This window comes from Alligator mississippiensis, chromosome 13, assembly GCF_030867095.1.
Source record: "Alligator mississippiensis isolate rAllMis1 chromosome 13, rAllMis1, whole genome shotgun sequence".
Classification (NCBI taxonomy): domain Eukaryota; kingdom Metazoa; phylum Chordata; order Crocodylia; family Alligatoridae; genus Alligator; species Alligator mississippiensis.
The window spans coordinates 2,515,624-2,543,089 of NC_081836.1; the positions used below are offsets into that span (position 1 = coordinate 2,515,624).

The 27,466-nt window shown below is 50.2% G+C and overlaps 1 protein-coding gene across 3 annotated transcripts in view; it reads left to right on the top strand.

Moving 5' to 3' along the window:
• The window catches only part of ECE1 (endothelin converting enzyme 1), a 57,541-nt gene extending 42,056 nt beyond the window's left edge, over positions 1–15,485 (top strand). For all 3 annotated transcript variants that reach the window (XM_014597959.3, XM_014597961.3, XM_059716650.1), the window contains 12 exons: positions 288–479; positions 1,923–2,065; positions 2,828–2,942; positions 3,996–4,106; positions 5,052–5,150; positions 5,714–5,791; positions 6,672–6,775; positions 8,497–8,607; positions 9,082–9,149; positions 9,787–9,977; positions 11,068–11,163; positions 11,613–15,485. In XM_014597959.3, coding sequence (XP_014453445.1) covers positions 288–479; positions 1,923–2,065; positions 2,828–2,942; positions 3,996–4,106; positions 5,052–5,150; positions 5,714–5,791; positions 6,672–6,775; positions 8,497–8,607; positions 9,082–9,149; positions 9,787–9,977; positions 11,068–11,163; positions 11,613–11,789 — 1,485 coding nt within the window. In that variant the 3' untranslated portion in view covers positions 11,790–15,485. The remainder of the gene's footprint in view (positions 1–287; positions 480–1,922; positions 2,066–2,827; positions 2,943–3,995; positions 4,107–5,051; positions 5,151–5,713; positions 5,792–6,671; positions 6,776–8,496; positions 8,608–9,081; positions 9,150–9,786; positions 9,978–11,067; positions 11,164–11,612) is intronic.
• Positions 15,486–27,466: the final 11,981 nt, after the last annotated feature.

Sequence of the window (27,466 nt, forward strand, 5' to 3'; positions counted from 1 at the left end):
TACGCCTCTGCAGGGAAGGGCGGCATATAAAGCACGTTACAAATAATACCATAAATGCCGTGAGCGGGAATGGGGGTGGCCAGAGGAGGAGCAGGAAGGACTGCTGCAATGATGTGTGGAGGAGGATTTGTTTGCAGTCTGCCGGGGAAAATGGGCTGGCCAGGGAGTCTTTTTATTGCTAAGTGTTCATGTCATCTGTAGTCCCTACACTACCGGTGACTGAGAGAAGTCAGGCCTTTCCCTGCCAGCTTGAGCCCTCGCCTTACTCTTTTGGCTGTGATGTCCAGGTGCTCGCAGGGTATCTGAATTACATGGTGCAGCTGGGCATGCTCCTGGGGGGACAAGACGAGGCGTCCACCCGGCAGCAGATGCAACAGATCCTGGACTTCGAGACAGCCCTGGCCAACATCACCATCCCACAGGAGAAGCGCAGAGACGAGGAGGTGATCTACCACAAAATGACAGCCAGGGATCTCAAGGTAAGCACAGCGATGGCTCCCGTACCCGCTAGGACAGGTCTGGTCCTGGGCAGTCGTAGCTGTAAACAGGATAAGTTGGGAAAAAGGAATTGCTTCCCCCAGAGGCTAGGAACTGAGGAGACCTGCACTCACTTCCCAACTGGGCCCCTGATCCACTGTGTGACCTCGTGCAAAGCTCTGTGCCTCAGTTTCCCCATCTCAAGAAAGGGAGTATGATCACTGACTGCACATAAAAAGCTAAAATCAGTAGGTGCCAAGTGCTGTGATGCTCACCCTCTTGCCCCTGCCGCTCGACTCTGCCCCTCGAGGGTCTCGTGCCCCTACAGAGGTTCACGTCTGGCACCGTCTGGGCCGACGCAGCTCGTCTTTGAACTCGGGTCTCAGAGGCCGATGCATCATGGTGCAGAGGCTCCAGGCCAAGCCCCTTCAGACAGCACAGCTGGCGATATCCGTGCCGTCATTTCTCTCCTCCAAGGACTGATAGCAGCTCACCCCCTCTATCACCTTGCTCAATCCCTTTATGCAATCCTGTTTTGATTCACTCTTCGTTTTCATGAGGGGTCAAGAGAGGAAATCTTTCTCTCCCCTTTGACCTCCAGAGGCAGGAGCTATCATGGGAACTTGAGTCGGCAAAGTCTGATTAACTCAGTAGACCCTCAGGGATGCAATTGCCTCCCTCTGGAAAGGAAATGGCTCCCAAAGAGGATGAGTGTCTGGCCAAGTCTGAACATACAGGCCCGCTTAAGGAGCGTACAGCAGTAGCTGCTGGTGATAAGACAGCGATCCTGCCAGCAAGGCCAGCACACGAGGAGCAGGGGTCATCCCACCTCTTGCTGAAAATGCCTTGTGAGTCAGGGTCTTCTTGGAGGACAACAGTGGAGAAGCTCGCCCATACACCCCAACCCGCAGGGCATCATGTTCATAATCTCCCACCTCGCTGAACTGATACAGCCCCTCCTTCCCCCGCCAGCAACCCCAGCCTCAGACGCACCTTGGAGGTGCTGAGCCTACAAGGAGGGTTTTAGCCCAGACAAGGTTCTTTGTGTCGATGTGATGTCTTTTCTTAGACCAACTAAATAGTTGGAAAAATTGTTCTTTGCAAGCTTTTGGGCACAAACACCTTTCTTCAGGCATAATCTGCTGGTGTTTTGTGTGCTCTCGTGGGTGGAAGAGAAGCCAGTATGCAAAAGACAGGTCTGTGAACATGCAAATGCATGGCAGTGAAGACCAAAGGTGATGGGAATCAATAGGAATGAGACAGGCAGACGTGCTTTTGTAATGAAGTCGTGCTGGGAAGGGTAGCGGGGAGTCTTAGACCTGCAGCTGTCCTACAGATCGGCCCTTAGGCTCGTAGGCTCATCTTGTAACTTGGCCCTGTCTTCTGTGCCCTGGGACTCGCCGGATGGGCAACACACGGTCTTTTAAGCTCTGCCTTTCTTCCAGAGCCTGGCGCCAGCTGTGGACTGGATGCCCTTCCTCACCACCGTGTTCTACCCGGTGGAGCTCAACGAGTCCGAGCCAGTAGTGGTCTACGCCAAAGAGTACTTGGAGCAAGTCTCCACCCTCATCCTCAACACGGACAAATGGTGAGAGCAGCTAACACCTAAAACGGTTCTAGTCCACGTGCCTAGAAACACTTGGGGTACAACGCTCTCGTGACTCCTGGGGGACGGACACAGCCTTTCTGCCACTCGCGGCTCACAGGTGTCCTGCACGGCTGTTTGCAGAGGCACGAAGGCACCTGGGGGATCAGGTGTGGAGATGGGGAAGGCCGGTTCCAGGAGCTCCTGTATCGAAAGACTGCAAAGACTCCAGGGGCTGGATCCTGTCCATCGATTAGGCATTTAGATATCTAGGTGCCTAAGTGTGAGCCTCTTCCACCTTGCGTGAGGCCCTGAAAAGTGCCTTTTCCTCCTAGCTTTATGTGACACAGTCTGCAGGCTAAGATGAGAGCACTAATAGGAGTAGATGTGTTACTGTTTTTCAGGAGCTCAAGCAAAGGGGAATAGGCTCGCACGTAGACACTGACATTTCTAAGGGCCACTTAGATGCCTAAGAGGTAGAATAGGATGGGGCCTATTCTCAACCCCCCCAGTTTTGCCCTCAGCCTCCACCGTGGTTACTGCTGTGAATGGATTTTCTCTCTTCTGCACCCCAACCCTCCCCTTGCTCCCCCACTAGCTTGAGTACAATATCATCTGGTCTCAGCAGGAGCTGAGTTTCTACCTTAGGCCATAGGATACCAAACAAAAGGTCCCTGCCATGGGCCGTCACGTCAGAGGTGAGAGAGCAGGGCTGAGAACTTCAATATTTAGTGGAAAAGCAATTTTTTCCTTCTTCTGTTGCAGCCTCTTGAACAGCTACATGATCTGGAACCTGGTGAGGAAAACCAGCTCCTTCCTGGACCAGCGTTTCCAGGATGCAGAGGAGAAGTTTATGGAAGTCATGTATGGGACAAAGAAGGTGAGTGTGCGGGACAGAGCGGAGGCTGATGACCTGGCAAAGTGCAAGTCTCTAGCCAGGGCAGTCTTTAAATCCCATTTAAAATCCTCCTGGTTACTCTCCAGTCCAGCTTGTCCCTGCAAAGTACTCGCATTCCCCAAAGGGTGAGAAGAAACAGGCTGAGCTGACGTTCCTCCTTGGCCTTGCCTTCACCTAGGGCTGCCTTTGATCTGGCAGCATCCCAAGCTGCCAGCCTGGAGATGGGAAGGCAGAAGCTCCCCCGCGCGCTGTCTGGCAGAGGGCCCAGCTCTCGGGAGCTCTGCTGCAGGCATTGCAGACACCGAGTGGGTCGGCCAAGTCCAAGTGGCCGCTTGCTTTGCCTCTGCTAAAGGCTGTCCTGGGCCCGTTCTGGGCCCCGCTGAAGCCACCAGAAACACCCCACCTGGCCACAGTTAATGGAGTCTGCACCTGACTGTTAAACTCGTAGCTCCAGTGCTGCTGCGACAAGCTGGGAAGAAAGGTCACCTCCTCCTCTGACCAGCCGGTGAAACGGCTTCCAGGAATGACCCAGCCCAAACCCCATCCGCTTCCCAGGCAGCTCTTCCCCAGCAGACACCTGGAAAGGGAAGCCATTCTTTCTCAGTCAAATCCCTGCCCTCTCCTCACCCCCGCTGAGCCATCCCGCCTTGCCGTTATCAGGGCCAGATAAGAGCAGCCCACGAATCGCAGGAAGCCGGCTCTGCCTGCAGGCGCTGGGGTTATTTTTCCCCTTTGCCCTTGATGCTCTCGCTTGTTGGCGCGAGGAGCTGGTCCATGGGGTGAAGCTCGGGCATTGCCCGGAGGAAACCTCCAGGGCTGCCCACTGGAAGCACCACTGGAGGAGCCCCAATGTATAGACCAGCCACAAAATTAAGGCTTCTTGATTCTGGCTGGTACCTGGGCAGGGAGGCATCAGCTGGCTTGAGTGCCGAGCGCGGCTCCGACACTCTCCCAGAGAAGGTGAGGGAGAACGGGAGGGAAAACGCCCCTCGGAGCCCGCGCGGGTCCGGTCGCTGACTCTCCCTCTCCCCCCAGACCTGCCTGCCCCGCTGGAAGTTCTGCGTCAGCGACACCGACAACAACCTGGGCTTTGCGCTGGGAGCCATGTTTGTCAAAGCCACTTTCGCTGAGGACAGCAAGAAAATCGTACGTCCCTGCCGCGCTCTGCCCAGCCTCCCACGTGGCCTCCTGGCTGGGCTCCACTGGCTGGGGAAGGCTGGCCAGGAGCAAATCTGGAGCCAGTTTAAGTCGCTGTCTTGCAAAGAGCAACATTGCGTGTGAAAGCAAAGCTCCTGAAACCGTGGTGTTTACGGGTTCAAGGGCTTGTCCCCGTGGGGGGCAGAGAGGCCTCTGGGAAACTCCAGAGCAGGGGAAGAGGGGCCGCACCCCAAACCAGCTGCGGCTCTAATAAGTAGCAGCTGCCTCTGCCGTGGCACAACACGAGCTGCTCCGTCACGGGGGAGACGAAGAGCCCTGTGGTTTCTCGAAGCCCCTCTGCAGGAATTCAGGCCATTTTCCCGAGGGGAAACTGAGGCATAAGACTTGCCCAGGGTCGCTCTGACAGCAGCCAAGCTGGGAGTAGAGCCCAGACCTGGCGGGTCGCCATCCAGGCCCCTACCCATAAAGAGGGGCTGGCTGTTCTGCTTGATGTGGGGGGGCTGCTGCGTCTCCGGCCCGTGCCCGGACGGATGATGCTACCCCAGACGGATATGAAGGGCAGTGCTTTACTCTCTTTGCCCACTTCCATTTGGCAAAGCCCAACGTCCGCCCCCACGCCAGGGCCCTGCAGCCAGCGGGACTTTCTCGTGGGCCGCAGCGCTTCTGGGATGAGCGCTTGCTTTCGCAGGGAGCGCAGCTGTCTGCAACAACGAGCCATTGTTTGTTGTTGCCATCTCCCTGGATAGGTCATGGGTCTTATCAGGGAGCTGCTGGACAGCACCGCCAGCGCCTGAGCCCTGTCTGCAGCCTGGAGCCGAGAGGCGTGGGCTCCTCCAGATGTTTCAAGAGACTTTTACTTATGTCTCCAAACTTGCGGAGCAGGGCTCAGTGTTTGGGCTTCTGGCTGACCCCATGGCCTCTTATTTTGTCTAGGCAGAGGAAATGATCACAGAGATTAAGATGGCCTTCAAGGAAAGTCTGGCCAACTTGTCTTGGATGGATGAAGACACGAGGAAATCTGCCAAGGAGAAGGCAAGAGCAAAGCATGGGGGGCACTGGGTCCCAGTTGTCGGGGGCATCATCCCAGCCCCTGCATTCACATCCTGAGACTCCAGTGGGTTTTAAATAGATCTAGGGATTTCCCTGGTGCGTCTTATTAGAAACTAACACTTAAGTGCTTAATCACTTAAATGTAAACTTCAGAGGCCTGTGCCGTGGGATAGCCTCTCAACAGCTGCGATTTTTGGTGGTACCATCTTTCAGTCTCTGCCAGTTCACTTGATAGCTCCCCATGACCAAAGGCGCATGATCCCATAACCTTTCAGCCTATTAAGGCTGGTCCCCAGTGCGTGACAGATGGGACCCAGTGCATGGAAAAGATCCAGAATGATGGGGGACATGGAGTGGCTGTGCAAAAAGCCCAGAGCCGTGGTGCGAGTCCCTTCTTGGTTCCACTGTTCTGCATTTCTACTCGAAACGCTTTCTGCAGGAAGAGCGAGTGTGGGGGAGGCACGTTGCATCAGTGCTTTTACACCCTTGCAGGGTGTGATACTAAACTCACCACTTCTTCTTCTCCTCTCCCTGACCTCACCCAGGTGGATGCGATCTATGATATGATCGGCTATCCCAAGTTCATCATGGACCCCAAGGAGCTGGACAAGGTGTTCAATGATGTAAGTTGGATGTTTCATCTTCTGCTCCTTTCACCCTGTGCTACAGAAAACTCCACAGGTAGGAGCCCTGATGTATAGACCAGCTGCAAAATGAAGGCTTCTTGATTCTTGCCTCTGCTAGTAACGTGCTCCATCATCCTGATTCTTACTGGGACACCTGTATCTTCTGTGGGAACAATGCTGCTGAGAGGAGCTGGGCCTGTGTCTGTTCAGGGCTATGTAGGGTAAGACTGGGAGCCAGAAATAGACCCAGTGCAGTCCTGGCAGCCAGGAGTGCATGGCAGCAGCCTTGCCTGGAGGTGACCAGCCCAAGCATCATTGCTGAGCTCTTGATCTCTCGCCCTGGTCTAAGGTACCGTGTAGCTGGGCAAAGGTGTGTTTGTCTCCTGTGCCAGACTCAGCAGTCTGGAGAAGTAACTATCTGAGATATTGAGGTGCTTTGACTGCAGTCGATTTGATGCCTTCAGTAGAGGCTCCTGGTATTGCCTAAGCAGCAGCATCTCTGTCCTGCATTGGATTAGGCCACTTGTGGGCCAGTCTTTCCATGTCCCTGCAGTCAGATAAGCGAACTCTTGGTCAGGGCCTGAGGGGAAGAAGAGGAGCTGCATGTGGACAGCATTCAAGTCTGTAATAATTCACTGTAGCCTCCCCATGTGATTGAAAATCAGGATTTAATATGAATGGGCCCAAAAGTTACTTGTTTAGGGACAGAAGAGCAGTTACCTGTCAACTTTTGGGGCCTGGGTACAAGGGATAGATGCAGATCCACGATGCAAGGTGGACATCCTGCGAGGACCTCAGGAGACCACTACATGACAGCAGGAAAGATGCAGCTGCCTGGCTTCCTCTGCTGTGCTGAATTGCGGTTTGGTTTTTGCAGTATGAAGCCATGTCTGACCTGTACTTCGAGAACGTCATGCAGTTTTATAACTTCTCAGCCAGAGTGACTGCTGACCAGCTCCGGAAACCTCCCAGTCAAGACCAGTAAGTCCTCCCTGCCTTGTTTTTTCTCCTGGGTGAGTGGGGTGGAAGTTTTTCCTCTGGTGTGCGGTGATACCTGAGCAACCATAGGTTATACAGTTTGAGCAAGCTGGCACAATAGCCAGGAGACCTGAGAATACCATCTGGGTAGCTCCAGCTCTGACCAGTAAACAGGTTTGACTTCTTCCATAATGAAGATAAATTATATTGATTTAGGGATGGAAATGTCTGTGGAGTCCAGTTCTGGACCCACTGATACCAATATCAGTCTCCTTCCTCATTTTCATTACCTGTTCTCAGGACACATGAATGGATGGTCCATTAACACTGCACAGTGAGGACACCTAAGACCACTTCTGGTGCTTCAGGGGTTGCTACTGTCCAAAGCTCCTTCCAAGCCTAGTGTTTCATACTGCTGGTGTGGCTACAGCACCCCAGTTTCTATAGCCGACACACAAGAGAGCGATGCAGTCAGCATCATCCAGCCGCCATCCACTCCACAGCCTGAATGGCCAGGTGCCATTCACAAGTGGGTCCAGCAGCCTTTGACAGGTTTGAAGCAGGGCTCCAGCTCACACCTCTGGAAGGGTGATAAGATACTTGAATTGTTCTGCTGCCCAGCCCCTTTGCTTCTGCTGCTAGCAGCAAAATTGCCCCCGCCTCCAACAGCCAACAGTCTCCGAGGAGCACTTCGACACTTCCCTTCTCCCCCCCAGCAAATAGGGCAATACTGAGGTCTGATTCACATCCTTTAGGGCCTTGGCAGTTCAGATACAGCCCCTCCTCAACCATGATCTTTACCCATTCCTGTAATGCTAGCATCTCCAGGCTGCAGCATGCACAGGTCTCTATTTCCTCCACCAAAGAACAGACTCTCCCTATACCTGAAGAAGGATGTCTGTGCCTGAAAGCTTGCAGTGAACAACTTTTCCAACTATTTAGTTGGTCTAATAAAAGATATCACATCTACTCAAAGAACCGTGACAACCTAACTACGTGTCACCTGAGCAAGGCTCTAGGCAGGCTAAACTATATGCACACGTGCACAGCTCCCTTCTATGTTTGCTTGGTCTGGCATTGGGAAAAGGTGGGATTGTGACTGTGGGAAATGTCAGGGAGTCCAAGTCAAGGCCTATGGCCCTGCTATGCTAGGTGCTGTCCAAATTGCAGAGTGAGGCACCGGTCCCAGCCCAGACAGCTTCAGTCTTGCCAATCCCCCTGCCCCACTTGCTTGGAAGAAGTGAGCAGGAAATTAGAGAGATGGTGCAACATGTTTGCTCAGCAAGAAACCTCGCGCGAAGGATTTCCCACCCAGGAGTGCTACAACCACAGCAGGACGGGGTGTTTGTGTGTTGTGTGTTGTCTGGAGACAGCCAGTGTGGTCCTCCAGCCTCACTGTCCCCAGCCGGTGGGATTACTTTAGGGCTCTGGTTCCCTCTCGTGGGCAGTGAAAGTATCACATGGAGTCGTATCGTAGTCTTGTTCCTGCAGCTTTTTGCATCTTTGTCACCTGTCTTCAGTTCTAGTGACTGACGGCTTTGGGGCTCTTTGTCTCTGGACTGTTCCCGGGTGCTGTGGCAATGAATCCTGAAGTCCTTCCCCATGGCTGCATTCACCCTACACACCCTTGTAGTCACAAGTATTTTTGGAGATTTCAGGGGTTGTGGGGGAGACGAAGATGCGTGTGTTCACTGCTGATGTGACCCTTCCCTTGTTTCCTGCAGATGGAGCATGACCCCTCCGGCAGCGAACGCCTACTACTCTCCAACCAAGAATGAGATCGTATTCCCAGCCGGGATCCTGCAGGCTCCTTTCTACACCCGTACCTCACCCAAGTAGGAGCCCCCGCTTGCTTGTCTTCTCTCCCTCTCCAGCAGAGCAAGGGAGAGAGGATCCATACAAAGCAAAAGACCTGGTTTTTCCTCAGTGTGTCTATCCAGCAGAGTGGGTGGGGAGAAGGTCCCATGGTAAACGCTTGGTAGGAGGTTGGTGGATGTCTCTTGCTGCTCTGTATGACCAGCTGCAGCTTTTGGTATGAAAGGTTGAGCCATGGGCTAGAATAGCATCGGGGCGGGGAGGAGCGGTTCCCAGCTCTGCCAGACTTGCACGGGGAGATGCCAGAGGTCTTCATGGCAGCGAGTACTGTCAGCGTGTGCGAGGGGCTGCTGGAGGAGCGCGCTTCCATTGCTGAATCCAGCATCCACCTCCCTTAGCCCATTCCCATTCCTGCCATGCAGGACCAGGGCAGCGTTTGAACAGACAGCGGGCCCAGCCCAGGTATCCTAAAACTCCATGTCCTTCTCCCACAGGTCACTGAACTTCGGTGGGATTGGCGTTGTCGTAGGCCACGAGCTGACTCACGCCTTTGATGATCAAGGTGGGCAGTCTGGAGTCTCCCAACAGAGCTCATTTCTACATGGCCTTGAAAGGCTTCTCATGCCGGGACGTAGTACTGACAGTCGATGGCACTCTTCCAGATGAAAGAGGCCATGTGAATGGGGATCTCCTGACTATAGGTCTGACCTAGCTCCAGGGACCTGAAGGAAGTTATGTCAGGGCTGTGCCTTTCCTAGTAGGTTCATCTGTTTGGCAGCTGAGGCTCTGCCTAGTCTCTGAGGTGCCAGAGCAAGTGCACTGAGCTGCTTTTGCAGCAAAATGAGGACATGCTCTTGGGGCTCATTAACACCTTGCGTCTTAAAGACAAACAGTGGCGGGGAGCAAGTTACCTTCATAAGGAACCGTGACGATCTGCTGCATGGGACAGACAGATGTCTGCAGTCTCTTCCAGAAGGAATTGCATTGATCCCATAAAATAGAGGGACGGTGTATCTGTTCCTCCTGAAAAGCCCTGGCTGTTGCAAATGCGCTCTCTGCCTTCCAGTGGCCTTGGTGGCTGATGAAAGCTGATGAGCTCAAAACAACCACCCAGTGCCCTTCAGCGTCACCGTGCTGGGAGGAGTTCCCAGTGACGTGTGCTCCCGTTCCCGCATCTCACTCGGGCTGCTCTTTTACAGGTCGAGAATATGATAAGGACGGGAATCTGCGTCCGTGGTGGAAGAACTCCTCGGTAGAGGCCTTCAAGCATAAGACAGAGTGCATGGTGGAACAGTACAGCAACTACACCGTGAACGGCGAGGCGGTGAACGGTAGACACACCTTAGGGGAGAACATTGCCGACAACGGAGGCCTCAAAGCTGCCTATCGGGTAAGAGCCCAGCACGGGGCCCAGGCCCCCGCCTGTTCCCTTTCGTTGTATCCTGTATCGCAGACTGCAGAGTGCTCCTCCTGTTTCATCAAATGCAGCAGCTGGAGAGACATTCCTGGTAACCTAGCAAGGATCATAACACCGCACGGACACTTCCTAGCTCTTACAGAGCACTTTTCCTGAGTGGATCCCAAAGTGCTCTGCAAAGGAGTTGGTATCATCTTCCCCATTTTACACACGGAGAGAAAAGCCTTGCCCCGGTCAGTAGCAGTGCCAGGAATAGCATCCAGATCTCCTGAGCCCCAGTCCAGAGCTCTACCCACTAGGCTACACTGTTCTCATAAAGTATAAGATACCCAGCGTCGGTTCTTGGTGTCATTTCTGAGTGAAGGCATGGACCACTATGACAGGCCACGGGTAAAAACAGATTTTCAGGTGGCTCCTGAGCTTGGGATCTGCTGTCCTTAAGCAGGAGATGGTAGGTCTGAGAATCCACAGCCCCTGGAAGGCGCACGCCTCTTGGTGGGCATCCCGAGTTTATTCTGTGCTTCCCATCCCAGTCCCGAGGGCAAGGGTTCTCAACTAGGATGCGGTGGGATCCTTTTGAGGGTGCCGCAGGGTGCTGCACAGTATTAATACTGAGATGTGCAAACACTTACCGGAGATTTCAATGAGAAGTCCATGGTGTCACAACCATTTTGCTCCTCTGGGGTCTTTCTGAGCTCTCTGCAACAGTACACTTGCTCTAGTGTTTTTCCGTAGTCAAGAAATAAATGAAAGCTCAGAGCTGACATTTTCTGAGTGCAGCTCTGAGTCAAATGAGGGGTGCCTGGAGTCTCAAAAGGTTGAGTACCACTGCCTTAGGGCCTTTTTCAGAGTTTCTTTCGGAGCAGGCAGAGGGGAAGACTTTTGTAACCGTCAGCAAATGCTGTGGAGACTAAAGAGGTATAGTCCCTTAGGGGCTAATTTCTCTATCTCTAACTGGTCCAGTATGTTGGATTCCCAGGGCAGGGAGGTATTTCTGATGCTGTAGCTAGAGCCGGTAGCTCACCAGAGGATGCAGTTACCCACGGTTCTCTCCTGCCCGCAGGCCTACCTAAATTGGCTGAAGAAGAATGGGAACGAGGACACGCTGCCGACCCTGGGGCTCACCAATCACCAGCTCTTCTTTGTGGGGTTTGCCCAGGTACGTCTCTGCCCTCTCCATGCCTCACGCGGGTACGATCCTTGTCCCTCTGTTTCCGGGGACACTGTGTGACTTGCAAGATAACGCTGCCCACTTTTGATCCTCGGTGTAGTGGGACTGGTTTGATGTTTGTTCGCAGTAAAGCAAGACACCAAGCCCTCCTGGTGGGGCCTCTTCCGTTAAAGAAATGCCCGGGGGTCTCCTTGTGTACGCTATAGTGCCTTATTCTGCTTCTGGACACGTGTTCTCTGCAGAGCATCAAGCAGGGTACGGGTGCTGGTAAACAAGGGAGACAAAGCTGGGACTCCACCTGTGTTTGTGTCCACTCTGATAGTGTTTTGTGATCTGCAAATATCTGTATTTTCATATGCCCTGGGGGCTGGCAGAGGGAGTGCGTTTCCAGCCATAAAGAAGACCCTGACCTAACTCTCTTAGCCTTGCGTTTGTAGGTCTGGTGCTCTGTTCGTACCGCTGAGAGCTCCCACGAAGGACTCATCACCGATCCCCACAGCCCATCCCGTTTCCGCGTCATCGGTACTATCTCTAATTCCAAGGAGTTCTCCGAGCACTTCCACTGCCCTCCGGGCGCTCCCATGAACCCCCAAAACAAGTGCGAAGTCTGGTGAAGAGAAAGGGACCAAGGAAGAGTGGAACCAGCTTCTGTCTTATTTGTCCTTCATCAAGAATTGAATTTCCCTGACCCTCTGCTCGAAGGGCAACTACTTCTTCTTTCAGCGAACTGTCAAGCTCTCAGCAGGAACGGACCCCTGAGCACTAGGTTCATGGCATCATCTGAGATTGGATCCACTGTGAAGTCTCCTCGGACTCTCACCCACTTGTGAATGACTTTTTCACCTTGAATGGGGCATGTGTATATGCATGTGTCTGTATGCACTAACCCCTATTCACACCTACGTGGTTCAATCCTTGCCATATGCCAGGTTTGAAGACCTTTCTTTCTTGCTAAAAGTCATAAAGGGAATGCCACAGACAAAAGGGATAACCGGTCTAACTGGGTATCTAAATATGCCTGACATCCACTTATCTGCATAGATACACATGCATATATAAATATGTAAAATATTTTAAGATATATTTTTGGGAAAATATTTTTGAACGTTGTGGAATACACTGGAAAATTTCAGGGATAATGCATTTAGAAGCCTTTTTGTAAGCAAAGGATTAGTGTATTTATTACCTTTTTTTTTGGTTTTACGTAATGTAGCTATAGATGTGAGATTTGCAGAAGAGCCTGTTCTGTTGAAACAGAGGAGACAGGAGGGTCCTACAGGGTCACCGGAGCAGCAGATTAACCTTTCATCCCCAACGGCCAGGACTGTTATTGAATCCCTGGCTTCACCACCCAGCTCAGGGAACAATCCTCCTAGTCCTCAGTGGCCACTGTGGACTAGCTAGTGAGTTGGGAACGCAGCATTAAGGAGCTGTGGGTGAGGAGCAGGAGATGCCCTTTGCTTCACACGCGCCCTGCGAGTGCTTACATTTGGTGACAAAATCTGAACTTCTCTCGAGCGCTTTCTTTTCGAGCCAAGACCAATGGGGCTTGGAAGCCGTATTAAGGTCTGCTTGCAGAGAGGTTTGCTGTAGACTGGCCCTCGGAGCAGAAGAGGCAGCTGTTCTTCTAGCAAAGGCTTCATTGCAACTTTAAGCCTTCTTGGATAGCTTTACTTTCTGAATGTCAAGGGAGGGGGAGGCTGGCCTGCTTGTTGTACAGTGTTAAGTACAGGTAGTCCGTGGCTCGCCATCCCTCAAGACACCCTCCCCTCTCCCCCCTCCCAAAGATGTTGTTGTTAATGAAATATTTGGGCAAGTTGTGTGATGAGCTCTTCCCTTATCTTGCTGTTTAGGGCCAGCCCAGGCTCAGCCCAGCCCTCTTTACATGCTAGTTCTCAGTGTTGGTGTCACACGCAGCAGTGTGTCGCTTTTGTGTTTGGCTGGCAGGATGGACTACTGAAGCTGGGGGAACTGCTGTGTTCAGGCACAGCTCATGAACCTGTGGAGTCTGAGTCCTCTTCCGCGGTATCAGGTAGCAACACCACCAGCATCCCTTTTGGGCAGCTCTGTAAGACAGAGGGAAAACCACAGGACGGCCTGGCCGCTGGGCTGGTGGATATCACGGGGAATGCAGCTGTTTCTTGAGCCAGCCCAGCAACACTGTTCTCCCCTCCCCTGCCTGCCTCGTGGGGGGCTGTTCCTGCAGAAAGGGGGTGGGTGAGAGCTATGCACCACCTTGCCTGGAGCCTGACGACAGCACGAGTCAAAGACTTTCCAGTGCCTTACAACAGCAGTTGTGTGTGGGAAAGCAGCCCTTTCCGCTGGCCTTGGGCTGGGCAATGACCTGTCTGGAGGCTGAATGCCATGAGTTTGTGCATGCGTTTTGCTCCTGCAGAGAGTTCAGCTCAAATCTCCCTGCTCCAATCCCAGTCTTGGATGGAGGCAAGGGAAGCCCAAAGGAACAATCCCCCAGGACCCGGGAGGGGCAGGGACCCCTGGCTGGAAGGAAGGCAGCAGAGCGGGGCGCTCAGTACCATGCCCCCAGCTCTCCACCCTCTTCTTCCTTTGTATTTCCACTCCATGCTGACCCCTGTAGCCTCCTTGGATGCTGCCATATCGAAGCACCTCCTTTCTCAAAAGGGACAGTGCAGGATCTCTGGTTGGGAGCGTGGTGGGACTGGAGTCCCATGGCATGGTCCCATGGGGGCTGGTGCTGGGAGCACTGAGTCATGATGCCAGCTCGCTTTATGGGCTGCCAGCCTTTGTTGCATGTGAGAGAAAAAGGGAACTGGGGAGTGGTGCAAGCACCTATTCTGGACTCCTTTAAGAGACATTTAGATGTTTATCTTGCTGGGATCCTTTGACCCCAGCTGACTTCCTGCCCAGGGCGGGGGGCTGGACTCGATGATCCTCCGAGGTCCCTTCCAGCCCTAATGTCTATGAAATCTATGAAAGAGCCCCCAAGTACCCTCCAGGCTGGGAGAGTTGACCCTGTGGTAGAGGCTTGCAGATTTCTCCCATTGCTGTCTGCAAGGGAAGTGCTAGACCCCATCTCCTTTCTAAGTGGAGACCCAGCAGGAGCTGGATGCTGGTTCTCCTGGGTGTGCAGGGGAAGGTGGCTGGTCATCTTTCAAGTAAGGGAACAAAGCTGACAGCCTATGGATGGCCTGACTTAGTTAGTCTGTAAAGTGCATGTCTACCCTGCCTTCTATGGCCTGGCTGTCCAAGGAGCCAAGGACCTGCAACCCAGTCCAGCACGAAGGCATTTCTGACATTCAGGCCACCCCGGGGCGGTAGGACTTGTTGTGAAGATCAGCTGCTGCTCCCAGACAGCGAGTTCATCTGGAGCAGAGCAGTGTCGCTGCTACAGCACCGCTCTTCTGCTCACGCGTCCTCACCCTCTGTCCTAAAAGCTGCCATCTGATGCAGACTCCAAACAGTGAAATCACTACTTCCAGGTCTGGGGATTGCTGTGCCATTGCATGCTATTTTCATGTTAGCCTGTGGTCCTGGTCCCCGCTGCCAGCTGTGCAGTGGCGTGGCTGGATCTCAAGTCTTGGGTGTAGCCGGTTGGCATTGCTAAGGGAATGTGTGTCCATATCTGCCCCTTTCCTTCCTTGCAAAGTCAGGCAGGCCCAACCTAAGCAAACTGACCTCTGCTGAAACCCAAAGAGAAGCTCTGCGCAGGCGAACGAGATGGGCTGAGGCCTCTCAGCGACGGGCAGTGTCTCGGTATCTCTCCCGGCGCTGACCCCGGGCTGCTCCCTTCCTCTTTGTGTAAATTTGTTTTTTCTCTCATGTCAGCCTAAATGTTCCTCCCATAGGTAGCCTAGTTGCACAGCTGGAACCTATCTGATGTTCGTTACCAGAGCGGAGAGGAATGCCATGATCGCTTCAAGATGTGCTGTCAATTGAGAGGGCCCAAGCACTGGGGGAGAAGAAAGGGGCAGTCCGGGCTATGAGTGTTAGACTAGCCATCTCCCCGGGAGCGAAGGAGAGGATCCGGCTTCCCCAGCCTCTGCTCCCGTCGCTTTGGGGGAGCTGCCTGGGAGGGGTTCGGAGGAGACTGGGGGCCTTCCAGGGCTTTTGATCCCCCCCTCCTAGGTTAAAAAAAAAGGAAACCACTAAGAGTCATGGGTGCCAGCCTCGCTTTCTGCATGAGGGGCACCATCGCATTGTAGACGAAGGGAAGGACTTGGAGGGACTTGTAATATTTATATGTAAAAGGAGGGAATTTTTTGTAACTATTTTTTCACCCCTCATTGTGGAGCTTATTGTAATTGAAATAAAATACTTTCTATTGGGTCTGAGGCATTGTCCCTGCCTTTCATTTCATAGATTTCATAGACAATAGGGCTGGAAGGGACCTTGTGAGATCCTCGGGTCCAGCCCCCTGCCCGAGGGGCAGGAAGTCAGCTGGCGCCAGCTCACCCCAGCAAGATAAGCATCCGTCACCCCAGCAAGATCAGCACTCATTTCATGTGTGCTGAGATCCCCGTTGTCCTTCAGGCACTGCTGTTCCCTGCTCACCAAGTCCAGGTGAGTAGCTTGGAGGCACTGACCGCATCATGGGTGCTGTACGGGGGGTCAGGCCTCCTATTGCCATTGCAAGGGCAGCCATCAAGAAGCCAGAAAGTGCTGGGGCATCGGCTGAAGAGAGAACGGGAGGGGGGAATTAAAAGCCACATCGCCATTTATTTATCTCTCACTTTTTCACCGCCTCCTCCAAATTGACTTTGGATGTCCCAGACCTCTGAGCAGACAGCTGCTGCTGTTAAAAAAAAAAAATCAACCTGCCTTGAGAAAAGCTCTCACTTTTCTTTTCCTTTCCAATGTATAATTTTCTTTCCTCACCAAAAAAAAATCCCTTTCCCATTGCACAGCTCTGGGCAGACTCAGTCCCAGGCCAAGCAGAGGTTTTATGGACAAAAGACCGCCCCTGCTTTGTACGTCTGGTATCCAGTAACCCTGCAGAGCTCTGAATGCACGGCACGTTGGCCCCAGGTCACGCAGTAACCCGGGAAGGGCCTCCAGGCTTTTGTTATTTTCTGTCCTTAGCAGGATCTCACGGCTGCCTCGCAGCCCTGTAACTGCACTTGTGCAGCCCAGCATTCAAGGGTTTAAAACCCCTCCAGTCAAGCTCTCAACCTTGTTAGACTCAAGGGCCTCCTTCGGAAAATGCCGGCTCTCTGCTTTCACTCGTTCCTGGACTAGGGAAAATAATAGAGCAATTGCGGTGTTGGAAAGAACTCCGAAAGACGGGTCGGGATGGTTTTGACACTGGATGACCAGAAGAAATCTCTGGGTTTCTTTTGTGGATCTTGTGTCGGTGTCTGTACACCTAACAGTCCTTATGCTGAATGGCACCCTGCAGCGTCCTTAAAAGGATCTCATGGTATCCCCAGTTGAGAATCGCTCCTCCAGCTCCCGCTGCCCCCTTTTAAACAGGAGCTGCAAACACTCCTCACCTCTGGCCAAGCCACCTCCATCAGACACCTGGCACAAGGGTACAAAACCTCTCTCTAGAATAGTCCCAATTTGCCTTTTTATTTAGACACAGGTCACACATGGGCTGCAGGATCACGTGAACAGCTGCGGGTTGCCTTTCCTTTGTGATGGCCTGTGGAACCACTCACGGCAAAGCTGTGCAAGCCATTGACTTTTCCACTTGCTGAGAGAAAAATGAAACAAAAGTGGGGAAAGAAATTAAAAAAATAAAGATTATTTGGGATCAAAGGGAATGCTTCGTTTGACCCAGAACATTGTAGGTTGGTTTGGAGTGTTTTTACAGGGTTTATCTTGCACTAGAATTGAAAGACATTTCAAAACAAAATGACGTTTTCAATGGAACAAATGACGCAGGTTGGAAACGTTGAAACAAAACATTTTGGGTTTTTCCGTTCCTTGGTTGTTTGGGGTGTTTTTGCCAGCACAAGCTACTGAGTGACATGGAGAGAAATTCACACAAGTTTTAGCTAAAAAAGATCACCCCACTCTGCTTCTGAGCACAGCAGCTGTCCCAAATGCATACTGCTGGGATATTTCTCTTGTCATCCTGTGTCCAAGGGGGTGTTCATCTCAGTAAAGGGTAACTGGATCAAATGTAATGTCCTGTGCTGCACAAGCAGTCAGACTAGATGACCTCGTGGTCCCTTTTAGCCGTAAACTCCATGGATGTCTGAAGGACCTGTGAACTGGCCTGACCTCGCATAAGAAGGAGCTATCCTGATCCAAAGATAAATATTCCCAGGGGAGGATTTGTTTGCTCACAGGAGAGAAGCAGTAAAGCGAATTGGGGAAGGAGGGTGGGAGCAGGAGTCTGCACATGGTGACCACATTCTCACGTGCATTTTTTTTTTCTTTTTGGTAAATCTTTACATTTCTTTAATTATGTTTTAACTAATATAATTATGTTGGGGCACCTGATAAACGATCTTTGAATGTGTGTGGTGGGCAGTGCTGCTCTTAGCTCTGATGCAGACACATGTGTATTCATTAACTGCATTTATGGTTTGCACCAAGGCTGAGGTCCTGCTGTGCTAGATGCAGGACAGGAACTAAAGCATAAGGAAATCGAGCATTACTCAGGGAACCTGTGGGATGGCCCAGCACGGGTCTCTAACCATACAAGCCTCCCTGCTTGCTGGGATCTATGCCCCAAGAGCAACCTTTTGCACGAGGTTCAGCCAGTATCAGTCACAGCATCTTTCATGAGGAAAATCTGAGTTGAGTTGCGAGCATTGACGTGCCCCAGGGTTCCTACAAGAAAGCTCCCAAACCCCATCCGGCTCTCCTGGTCTCCTTCCTCTACCTATTTCTCCTCTGGCTGAGAAAAGATGAGCTTTGCAGGAGATGTAATAACCATGGCCTCTCCCTGTGCATTGGAGGAAGTGAATTCTAGAGACAGAGGCTCCTGGCTGCAAGGCCAGACTTTCATCACTAGCTGAACGCACGTTGTGCTTTGGCTCAAGGGAGAGGAAAAGTTGCTCTCAGCAGGGAACTTCCCGAGCTGCCCACACAAGGCAGCTTGTCTTGAACACAGACTATTGCTGTTTAGATTGGCTCCAAAGCAAAACATCTTGTGTCCCTTATTAGGGCTTGGCTCTGTCCTGGCCCCCATATTTTTCTATAGTCCACCAGCACTGGATGTTTCCAGACATTAAATTGCCCATCTGCTAGTTAATTAAAGTTCTGTTCAACTTTTCCAGCTTGATCTATGGCTTATAACTTCAATGACATTGGGAAGTCTGTCTCTAATTTCCTCCCTAAATGTCCTTATTTATAATGCTGGCTGGAATAGATTACTGCCACCTGAATAGTGTAGGGTAACATTAGATAGTGGGGGGGGACCTAATTAAGTCAGTATATTTGTGAAGGGAATCCAGGTGTAAATCAATATCAAAAGCTAGCTAGCTAAAACAGCAATCCTGCTTCACACATGACGTTCCTAAAGGTTGGATTTAACTCCTCAGATTTTGTATCAGAACCCAATTGCTACTCACAATGGATCAACCCCTCAGCTGGTATAAATTGGCATTGCTTCATTGTCATCAATTAGAGAGAGAAGAGGTAGGATAAATCCCCAAGATTGTTCCAGTAACTCAGCCCTAGACCCAGTCTACACTCAGATGCTGTTGGGGGGAGGGAGGTGATTTTTTTTTTTAACCAATACAATTCTCAGCATGTATATGGTTAATATAAAATATTATATTATAAGAGAGTTTTATACAGGGGAGCTTATTTAGTTTCCCATGCAGGAAATGAATTCAGCAATGCAAGTGCTCATCTATATACTGAGTTACTCAAGAATAGCTAGTCTGCCTTGAATTCACACACTATCTTAGTCCAGGACAACTCTCACGAGTTCTCGCGGCACTGCACGCTTTTGCACTGACAGAACTGCATCTGCACAGATTGGGGAGCTGCATTGCAATGCTATATCTACCCTGCTACTTAGGTTTAGCCCTCTGCTTTGTTCTCAGCTAACCCAAATCCTGTGAGCCACCCTGCCCCATCTGCAACTTAATGAGCAGCTGCTGAATGTTGGCTGCCTTGCTCCTTGAGCAGAATCCTTCTAGGAACCAGGCTTTCCCCACAACTTGCTTCTCCTGTGCTTGGTCTTTTTACGGGCAGTACCACCAGAAGGTGAGTGTTGAAGGGCCAGGTCTCAGGAACAGGAAGTTGTTGCATTGCTGTTGAAAGGCTTGTAGTGTTTGCAGGGAGCAGGGTCTTGGTGAGTTTTGAACATGCCAGGGGGAGGGAGAGGTTAGGAGATGCTTGATGCTCAGCCTTGAAGCTTGGCAGCGTTTCTGGGATGGGGCTGGACTAAAGCTGAGAGGAGCCCTAGGTAACAATGTTGGCTTATTCTGGAACAGCCCTAATAAGTAGACATGGTCTTCGCCTTTTATTTACTGACTCCCATGGGTACAGATTAAGATGCCTCTGTGCAAGGTAAGCATTTAGATAACGTGATAACCATATCTATATTGATTCTCTCGGCACAAAAGTGCACACGGGCCTGCCTAGCTGCTTGGCCTGTTCATTGCAAGTAAACTCGCTGATGGAAATTTTCTATCCAGGAATCACTGTGTGTGTGTGTGTGTGTGTGTGTGTGTGTGTGTGTGCGTGCGTGCATAAGTTGAGCACCTCTTTGTTATTACTGGCATGGGAGAGGTGATCTAATGCCTGTGGGGCTGTTTCTGATCCCTGGCTGGATGACTAGAAGGGAGCGATGTGTATTATAAACCCTTATTTCCTGTCTAAACTTCTTTAACAAAAGGAGAATGTGCAGGAAGAACAGCCACTTCCCAAATGCTTGAGGGAACAAATGCAATTGGGGAAATGGTTGAGAAGAGCAAATAGAAAGAGTCAAGGAAGTGATCAGATCAACATGTTTGAGAACAGAGCTCCCTATCACACTGACCGATCCATCTCATTGTCTTATTTCCCTGTCTGTCTGACCCACCTGTTGGCTTTTTCTTGTGTGTTTGTATACAGTTTAACACAGCTGGGCCCTGGCCCATGACAGGCTCCAAGGCACTGCTGCAAATACAACTATAGATGATAACTGGTGTGTTTGGTAACATCCAACTGCCTTTGCATAAAAAGACTGGGGGGGTCTATAGCAGGCTGAGCTACCAGCTTCTGTTCACTGCTGGACAACTCTTTCCCAAGTCCCCCTTACCCAGCTGTAGCAGAGGTAGTGGTGCACCCCGACCTACCCTAGGCTCCTTGTAGGAAAGCAGCTATAGGAGCATGGAAATCTCAAAGACGGTAAAGGGTTATACCAAGGCAGATAAGAGAGCAGTTTGATTAACAAGGCTCTTAATGTGGATTAAGGCTAAGTTTAGCCTGTGATAAGAGGGGTCATTTCAGCATGAGTATTCATAGCTACATTAGCTTCTAGGTAGGTAGCTAGTTATCTTGGGTAGGAGTAGTAGGGGAGACGCAACATCATGGACTTCAGCACAGCCCCTCCCTTGCAGTATAGGCATAGCCTTAGTCTAACCAATGCCAACCCTTGTGTTGATGCTCTTAAATGTATTTAAACTTGATTGAATCCTCTTGGGTTCATTCACTTGCTATGTTATGCTAAATCAATATAAACCAGGTTTAAATCAAGTTTTGAGTATCCACATAGCAATCTATATTGAGTTTGGCAGCCAGTTTAGAAGCGGTTTTAGTTGAACGGGGCAATTCTAGATGGAGAAGGCATAACTGAAAGGGAGGATCTGGACACAGACACGAGTTCTGGGTGTAGCACTGGCGGTCTCTTGCAGGATTTCCAATTCTAGGCATCTTATAACAGGTTTCACAGTGTTTGTTCTTGCTTCACGCGCCAGCTTCTGGAATCTGGTGATCACAAGCAAATCTCAACTTCCTTTTCTTTTAAGTGTTCAGCCTCTGAGCCACAGAGGAAAGCTTGAATACATAACTTACTTGAATACTTAAAATACTCAGAAGGCAAAGAAAAAAAAATGCACATGAGATTCTTTCTTTTAAATCTTAACATTTCTTTCTTTTTTTTTCTTTTTTTTAACATAATTAATTTGGGGCACCTGATAAGTGATCTTTGAATGTGTGGGAGTTGCAGTGCTGCTCTTAACTCTGAGTAGCTGCCTCAAATGCAGCTGGTGGAGAAGGATCTTTATTTCATTAGCTAGAAGCAGACAGGTGGAATTGCAGGTAAGATCTTTATTGGTCCTGCAGGTTTGCATTTGTCAGGTTGTAGCCTGGCTGCTGGCTTCCACACTTGAACTCTGCATCATGCCATATTGGGTCCTTCCAGAAACCTGACTCCTCTTGGTCCACTTATCAGAGGAACATACTCTCCCAAACCTGGATCAGTGGGTGAAGCAGTAGTAATTTGTGCCTTTGCCCCTAAGAGGAGTTTGCATGCCATCAGTGGATCGGCAAGCTTTCAGGAAAACCGCCCTTCATCATATCCAATATATTAACCAGTATATGGGCCTTGATACACCATTGTCCTGTTCCACGTGCAGCCTAGCGCTCTCGTGTGCTTGTTACATCTTCCAGCTGCAGAACAGCATCCGTGCCAGGACACGAGCTCTGCAAAACAAGCCAAGTCAGAGGCTCAGCTGACTGCATGATGCAAATAAGACTACATTGGCAGTCTCCCTGCATCCCCTGATCCTCACTAGAACGGCAATGCAAGCGTACAAACCCTTCATGGTGAAGCATAGCCTTCCAACCTCTCTTGTTCCAGCTGTGCTCTCAGGTACTTGAGGTCAGGAAGTGCTGCTCATATTCATTTTTTTTTTTTTTTGCCAACTAGCAGGCTGTTGGAAGGGAAAGGATGTTGTAATCCAGCCAAAGCAGCAGCCTTCTCTTAGTGAAATGAATGCAAGACAGTCAAGGGTTTTGCATACTCCAGGTTATCACTGGCTTTTGGCCCCAGCACTGGGTGCACATGGAAGGTCAGACTTGTTCAGAGTAGGATCCAATGTTGCTTTCTATTAGCTGCAGCCTACAGGCACCTTAAACCTTAATACCATGGCAGCCATTTGAACTTAATAAGCTGCTGTTTTAGGAAGCAGAAATTCCTCAGTTCCATCCCTGTGGGTGAAAATCCACCAAGCATGGATTTATTTATTTTTCTTTTTTTTGTGCCAAAGAGACAGACTTCATAGAATCTGCAGCCAGTGATGGCCTTAAAGTACCTCTCCCCATACAGCTCATCAGGGTAGAAACTATGCCTGTTGTATACTTATAATAAGGGACCTATAAGAGGTAACTGCAACAATCCTGTTATCCTTGCTGTTTGTATATTGTCTCTACCAGATTTCTGTCCTGTTCCAAGAATGCCTCTGGGCAGGATGGTCCTTCAGGCTGGGTAGCGATACCAGTGCAGCTCCTGAGTGTGTGTGGACCTTGTTTGATGGCGCGCACAGAGAGCAACAGGAACGATTAGTGCTCTAGGAAACATAACTGATGAGGAAAAGCTGAAAGAACTGGGATTGCTACCTGAAGGATGGTTATAAAGGGGATGGAAACAGACTATTCTCTGTGGCTGCAGGGGAACGGACAAAGAGCGATTGTCTTAAATTGCAGCAAGGGAAATTTAGGTTGAATACGAGGAAAGGCTTTCTCACCGGAGCACTGGAGGCATCTTGCTGCAGCTCCAAGAGGTGAGTTCACATCTTGTTCTGGGCTTATACCAAAGGCTGCCGGAGTCAGCCTAGCTGTAAATGAACCCCTGGTTTTTCAGTTTGGGGAGTCTACAGCAGCTGCATATGGTACTGGATACATCCTTCTCTCCTGTGATGTTGGCCATAGAAAGGGATCTGCCTTATAGGGACCTAACAGACTTTGGAGGACTTTTGACCTTTTTTTGATAGTAAAAGGCCCAGGCAAGATGAGGATCCATTGTACTAGGCATGACATAAACTCAGAGTGGTAGGTGATCCTTCCCCCCAAGAGCTCCTGCCCAGATCTGCAAAGGGCTTCAAGCAGTTATATGCCTTTGTGATTCTGCTCTTACAATCTAGTAGTGAAGACGGAGGCCAGGTGGGGTTGAGGGAGAAGACACGAGCGAGTGGATATGGTAAGGGTAGCAAGCAGGCACCCGCACGTTGCTTGTTTGTTAGCACTGGACTATGAGTCGCATCCCCTGGATTCTGTTGCCAGGACCGCCATCCACTGCACGGTGTCACACAAGTCACTTGAGTCCTGTGACTCGGTGTCCCCAGCTCTAAAGTGGATGTATCAAGAACCTTGCTGGGATCATCTGACCCCAGCAGTCTTTCCTGCCCAAATGCAGGGGGCCTGGACCTGATGATCTGTAAGGCCCCTTCCAGCCCCTAACAACTATGAAAAGCATCAAAATTGCTACTGTCACTTCTTAGAACATCCCAAGTGCTTTTGCTGCAATGCCCAGAGCAGCCCGCTAGAGGCCAGTGCAATCAAGTAAGTTCCAGGGGCGCGTGGGGCCAGGTTCAGCTGGTTCCTAATTGAAGCTTAGACTGTGCCAGGAGCCACAAAACCCACTAACTGCCTGTCCCGGAGAGCCGTGGTCTGGTCTGACAGCACTGAGTTCAGCTTGGAAATGATGACAGGGTGTCCATGTTTTGCCCAGTTGCCTAATGGTTATAGTACACCTGCAGATAATGGGAGACCTGAGCTCTTGGCCCTTCTTGCCCAGAGGAGATGCAACACCGTACTCCCAAGCCAGCAGGCTATGGGCTGGATTGGTGAGAAGATGCTTCACCCCTCTTGTTGAATCTTAGCTGCACAGCTTCATAGGGCGTTGAGAGGAGAAAAAAAATGTGTCTCTGTGGCCCAGTCATTGGTGAGGGGGGGAAAAACCCACTCTCCAGAGGCATGGGCTTAGACACAGTAAGTCCCAAGTGAGTGGAGATGCCTAATGTGCAGGGGTGTTGGGCATCTAAGCTCCTGAGAGGAGGGAATATAGACATTACCCTACATTTAGTGCTGCCCATTGGATGCCTTTGGGCTTTCTGAAGTGCACTGTGGAGGAGCCTGTCCCCTCTTTGTCTGGTTAGGGCACTTGGGTACCTAAGCTTCAATTGCTCTTCAGTGCTGTCAGTCCCTCTGACTGTCTGTGTAGGGAGTCTAGCACCAACCCCTGCCCAACTGATTCAAGGTGCCTGATACCTAGATGTCCCAGCACCTAATTGTAGATGCGTAAGGAATCTATCTGAATGTAGCCCAGTCTGCTTCATGGCCTTGCTTTCACAGTGTTTGAGACTGTGAGCCATGAGTGATGGGGTATTATTAACATTCATCCTAGAAATGTTAGGTTTGGATCAGAGTGGCTCATTGTACATTCAGTCAAAGCAGGAATTTTTTTCAGTGTGATTACTTCCTCTTCTGCAGTTTAATCAAACAGGTAAAATAAACCAAGGCCTGGATGAGCTCATTTTGCTTCGGTCTGTATCCACCCTGACAGCGTGAGCTCAAAAGTGTAACTGGTGCTCCAGTTAGGCAAAAAAAGCAAGGTGGGGGGAGGGAGTGGAGAAGAGATCAGCTAGAAACTAAAATTAAATGAGGATAGAAATTAAAAAATTAAAGACCCAGGCACCTGATTCTGTACTTGGTTAAACTGGAATAAAACAGCAGCCAGCCCACTCATGCCAATGCAGTCAGATGTGCTGACAGTTTTGCAGCATTTGGGAAGTGCAGCTTTGTGATGTTTGTTGGTGGCTTATTCTTTAAAGCCTCAGTTCCCAGAGTCCAAAATCTCAGCCTTCATTTAGATTTTTTTTTTTTTTTTTTAATCTGAAGGGTCAAAAACCAGAAGCCAAATATAAAGCACCAATGACCCAGAAACTGGTTTAATTGCTTCTTTAATCAAAGAGCAAATTAAAAATCTTCCTTGTGATTTTTTTTATTTATTTATTTATTCTTTTTTAAGTTTATCTCCTGACTCTGGAAGGCTTGGTTCCTGTTTTTTTTTTAATGCTTGGAGTTAGCCAATGAAAAGGTCATAGAAGTGACAGAGGTGAATTAAATCAAATATACATATACCCTCCTGATTAGAAAGTGAGCTGTTGTGTCAGCTGGGCCATAGCTACATCCTGGGGTATGGCGTAGACAATGGCAGTAATCCCTCTGTCTAGCTGAGAGACTCTGGTCAGTCTGAGCATCAGACCCCAGAAAAGGCTCACAGCCCAGACGCACCCCTGTGGCATCTGTGAGAGGAGGATCCTGCAACCTAGACTGCAGCAAGATGGGGGTTAAGTGCTTTTACCTCTAAACCCTCAGGGCCATGAGGATGGGCACAGCCAAAACCCCAGATAAATCATTCCTGGCAGCTGCTCAACTTCAGCTCAAGGAAGTGCTCCCACCTGGGGAATTACCTGTAAACCTGAGCTGACCATAGGAGGGCTTATGCTACTTGCCAGGGTCTGAGCTGAAGCCACAATATGGAAATCAGCGGGATGGGAGAGATGCCCAGTTTCTATTGATTTTTATCCACTTGATTTGGAGCACATGGACTGCTAAAGGGTCTGGAAGGCACAGGACTCTGCCTGTTAGTGTTACTTGAAACAAAATTGTATCTGAAACCACAGAGAGGGATTGTCATGCTGAACCTAAGGCTCCTGTGAAAGTCTCCACCCTCCTTAGACCCTACCCCGGGGTCCTACCACACAACCGCAGAGATGTTGACAAGCCACAAAAAGGACAGAGATGAGCAAACATGATGAGGTGGCTGGATAGGCTGACCTGCTTTGTCCAAGCACCATGAGGGGAGCATCCAGGTGGGGCATTAAGTAGGATTTGGGCAACAGCTATCACCTGATCTTAAGTTCAAACACTGCCCCTGCTACTATAGGGTCTGGGCATCGTGCTGTCCTCACCCCATAGCTGTGTAGCAGCAAAGTATTTCTCTATTTTACAGATAGGGAACTGAGGCACAGAGACACACAAGCAATTTTTCCAAATTCACTCTAGTTCAGAGCAGTGAATTGAACCAAAGTCACAGGCTAGTACTATAACTATTGCATAATCCTTCCCCAGACAGCTTGTCTGCCTATATATATGGGCTATATGTACTCGTATGAACCAACTTAAAAGAAACTCTTCCAGACACTGCAATCAGTTCACATGATGCAGAGAGGGCTCTTGTATACATAGATCTGCTGAGCTTCTAAATGGAAGGTTTTTAATGGTGCGAGAGAGAGAAGGGGAAATGATTAAATGGTACAAAGGGGTATAATTAGGAGAAATGCGATGACATTTTGACAAGTAAGATTTATGTTGAATATATCAACAGCATAAAAACAAGTGAGATACATCAGACTGTAGATAGGCTCCTAAGGGAAGTCTGGGTTGAACAGCAGGCACTGTCCAGAAGAAGCAATGCTGTACTGACGGAAAGAAAACTGGGCAAGTCAACAGGTCTTCTCTCTGTTTGCATCACCTTTGTCATCTAAATCCTAAAGGCTTTTCATGGCAATGAGCATGGGTGCTCTACCCAATTCACTGGGGAAGATCTACATGCTTTGAATAAATCATTCTAAATGCAAGCTCTTAATAGATTTATATATTGCTCCTTTCTGATAAGTCTCCAGCATGATGCTCCAGGGTTACCGACCCCTACTGAAACGCACCATAAACTTTTCCTCTTATGATCTACATCTTGTCTGTACACAGCTAAAATCTGGGACACACAAACTAGAACGCTGCCTGGTCCTTTTGTTCAAAAATGGAGCAGATTGCAGCTGCCTTCATCTTAACATGGAAGTGTGGTCCTCTGAAATGCTGTGTCCAAGCTGGTGAGCCAAGCAGCTCTGCTCAGATCAAGAGGAAATATTGAATGTGAGGGACTGTAGTCCCTGCTGGCAACAGCTCTGCCTGAAAACTGATGGCAGCTGTAGACAGAAGATTAGACCTGTCAGTGATGCGGGCCAACCCTGGGGTCCCAGCTACTGTTCACAGCACGATATATTTTATTTCCTCAGAACAGAACTGAGCAAACAAGCAATGAAGGATTCTTAATCTGTGTAATGTATGTATTTCCATGTTGAAGAGCTCGCTGCACGCAGATCACAAACCTCCCAATTGTTCTTCCACACTTCCCTCAAAGTCCACCCCCATCTGCCAATATTTGAAATCCAAACTGTTGCTTAGTTATATACATCACATGGCACTGCCCCAGTTCTCTGGTGAGATGTTTCGTGTGTCTGTGAAACCCCATGCGAGGCAGGAACTGGGCTGCTGAGAGTCTAAGCAGCCCTGAGGCAGGTGTTGTGCTTTAAGGAAGCAGCTAAAAAGGGTGAGGCCGGTTCAGCTGGGGGCTGTCTGGGAC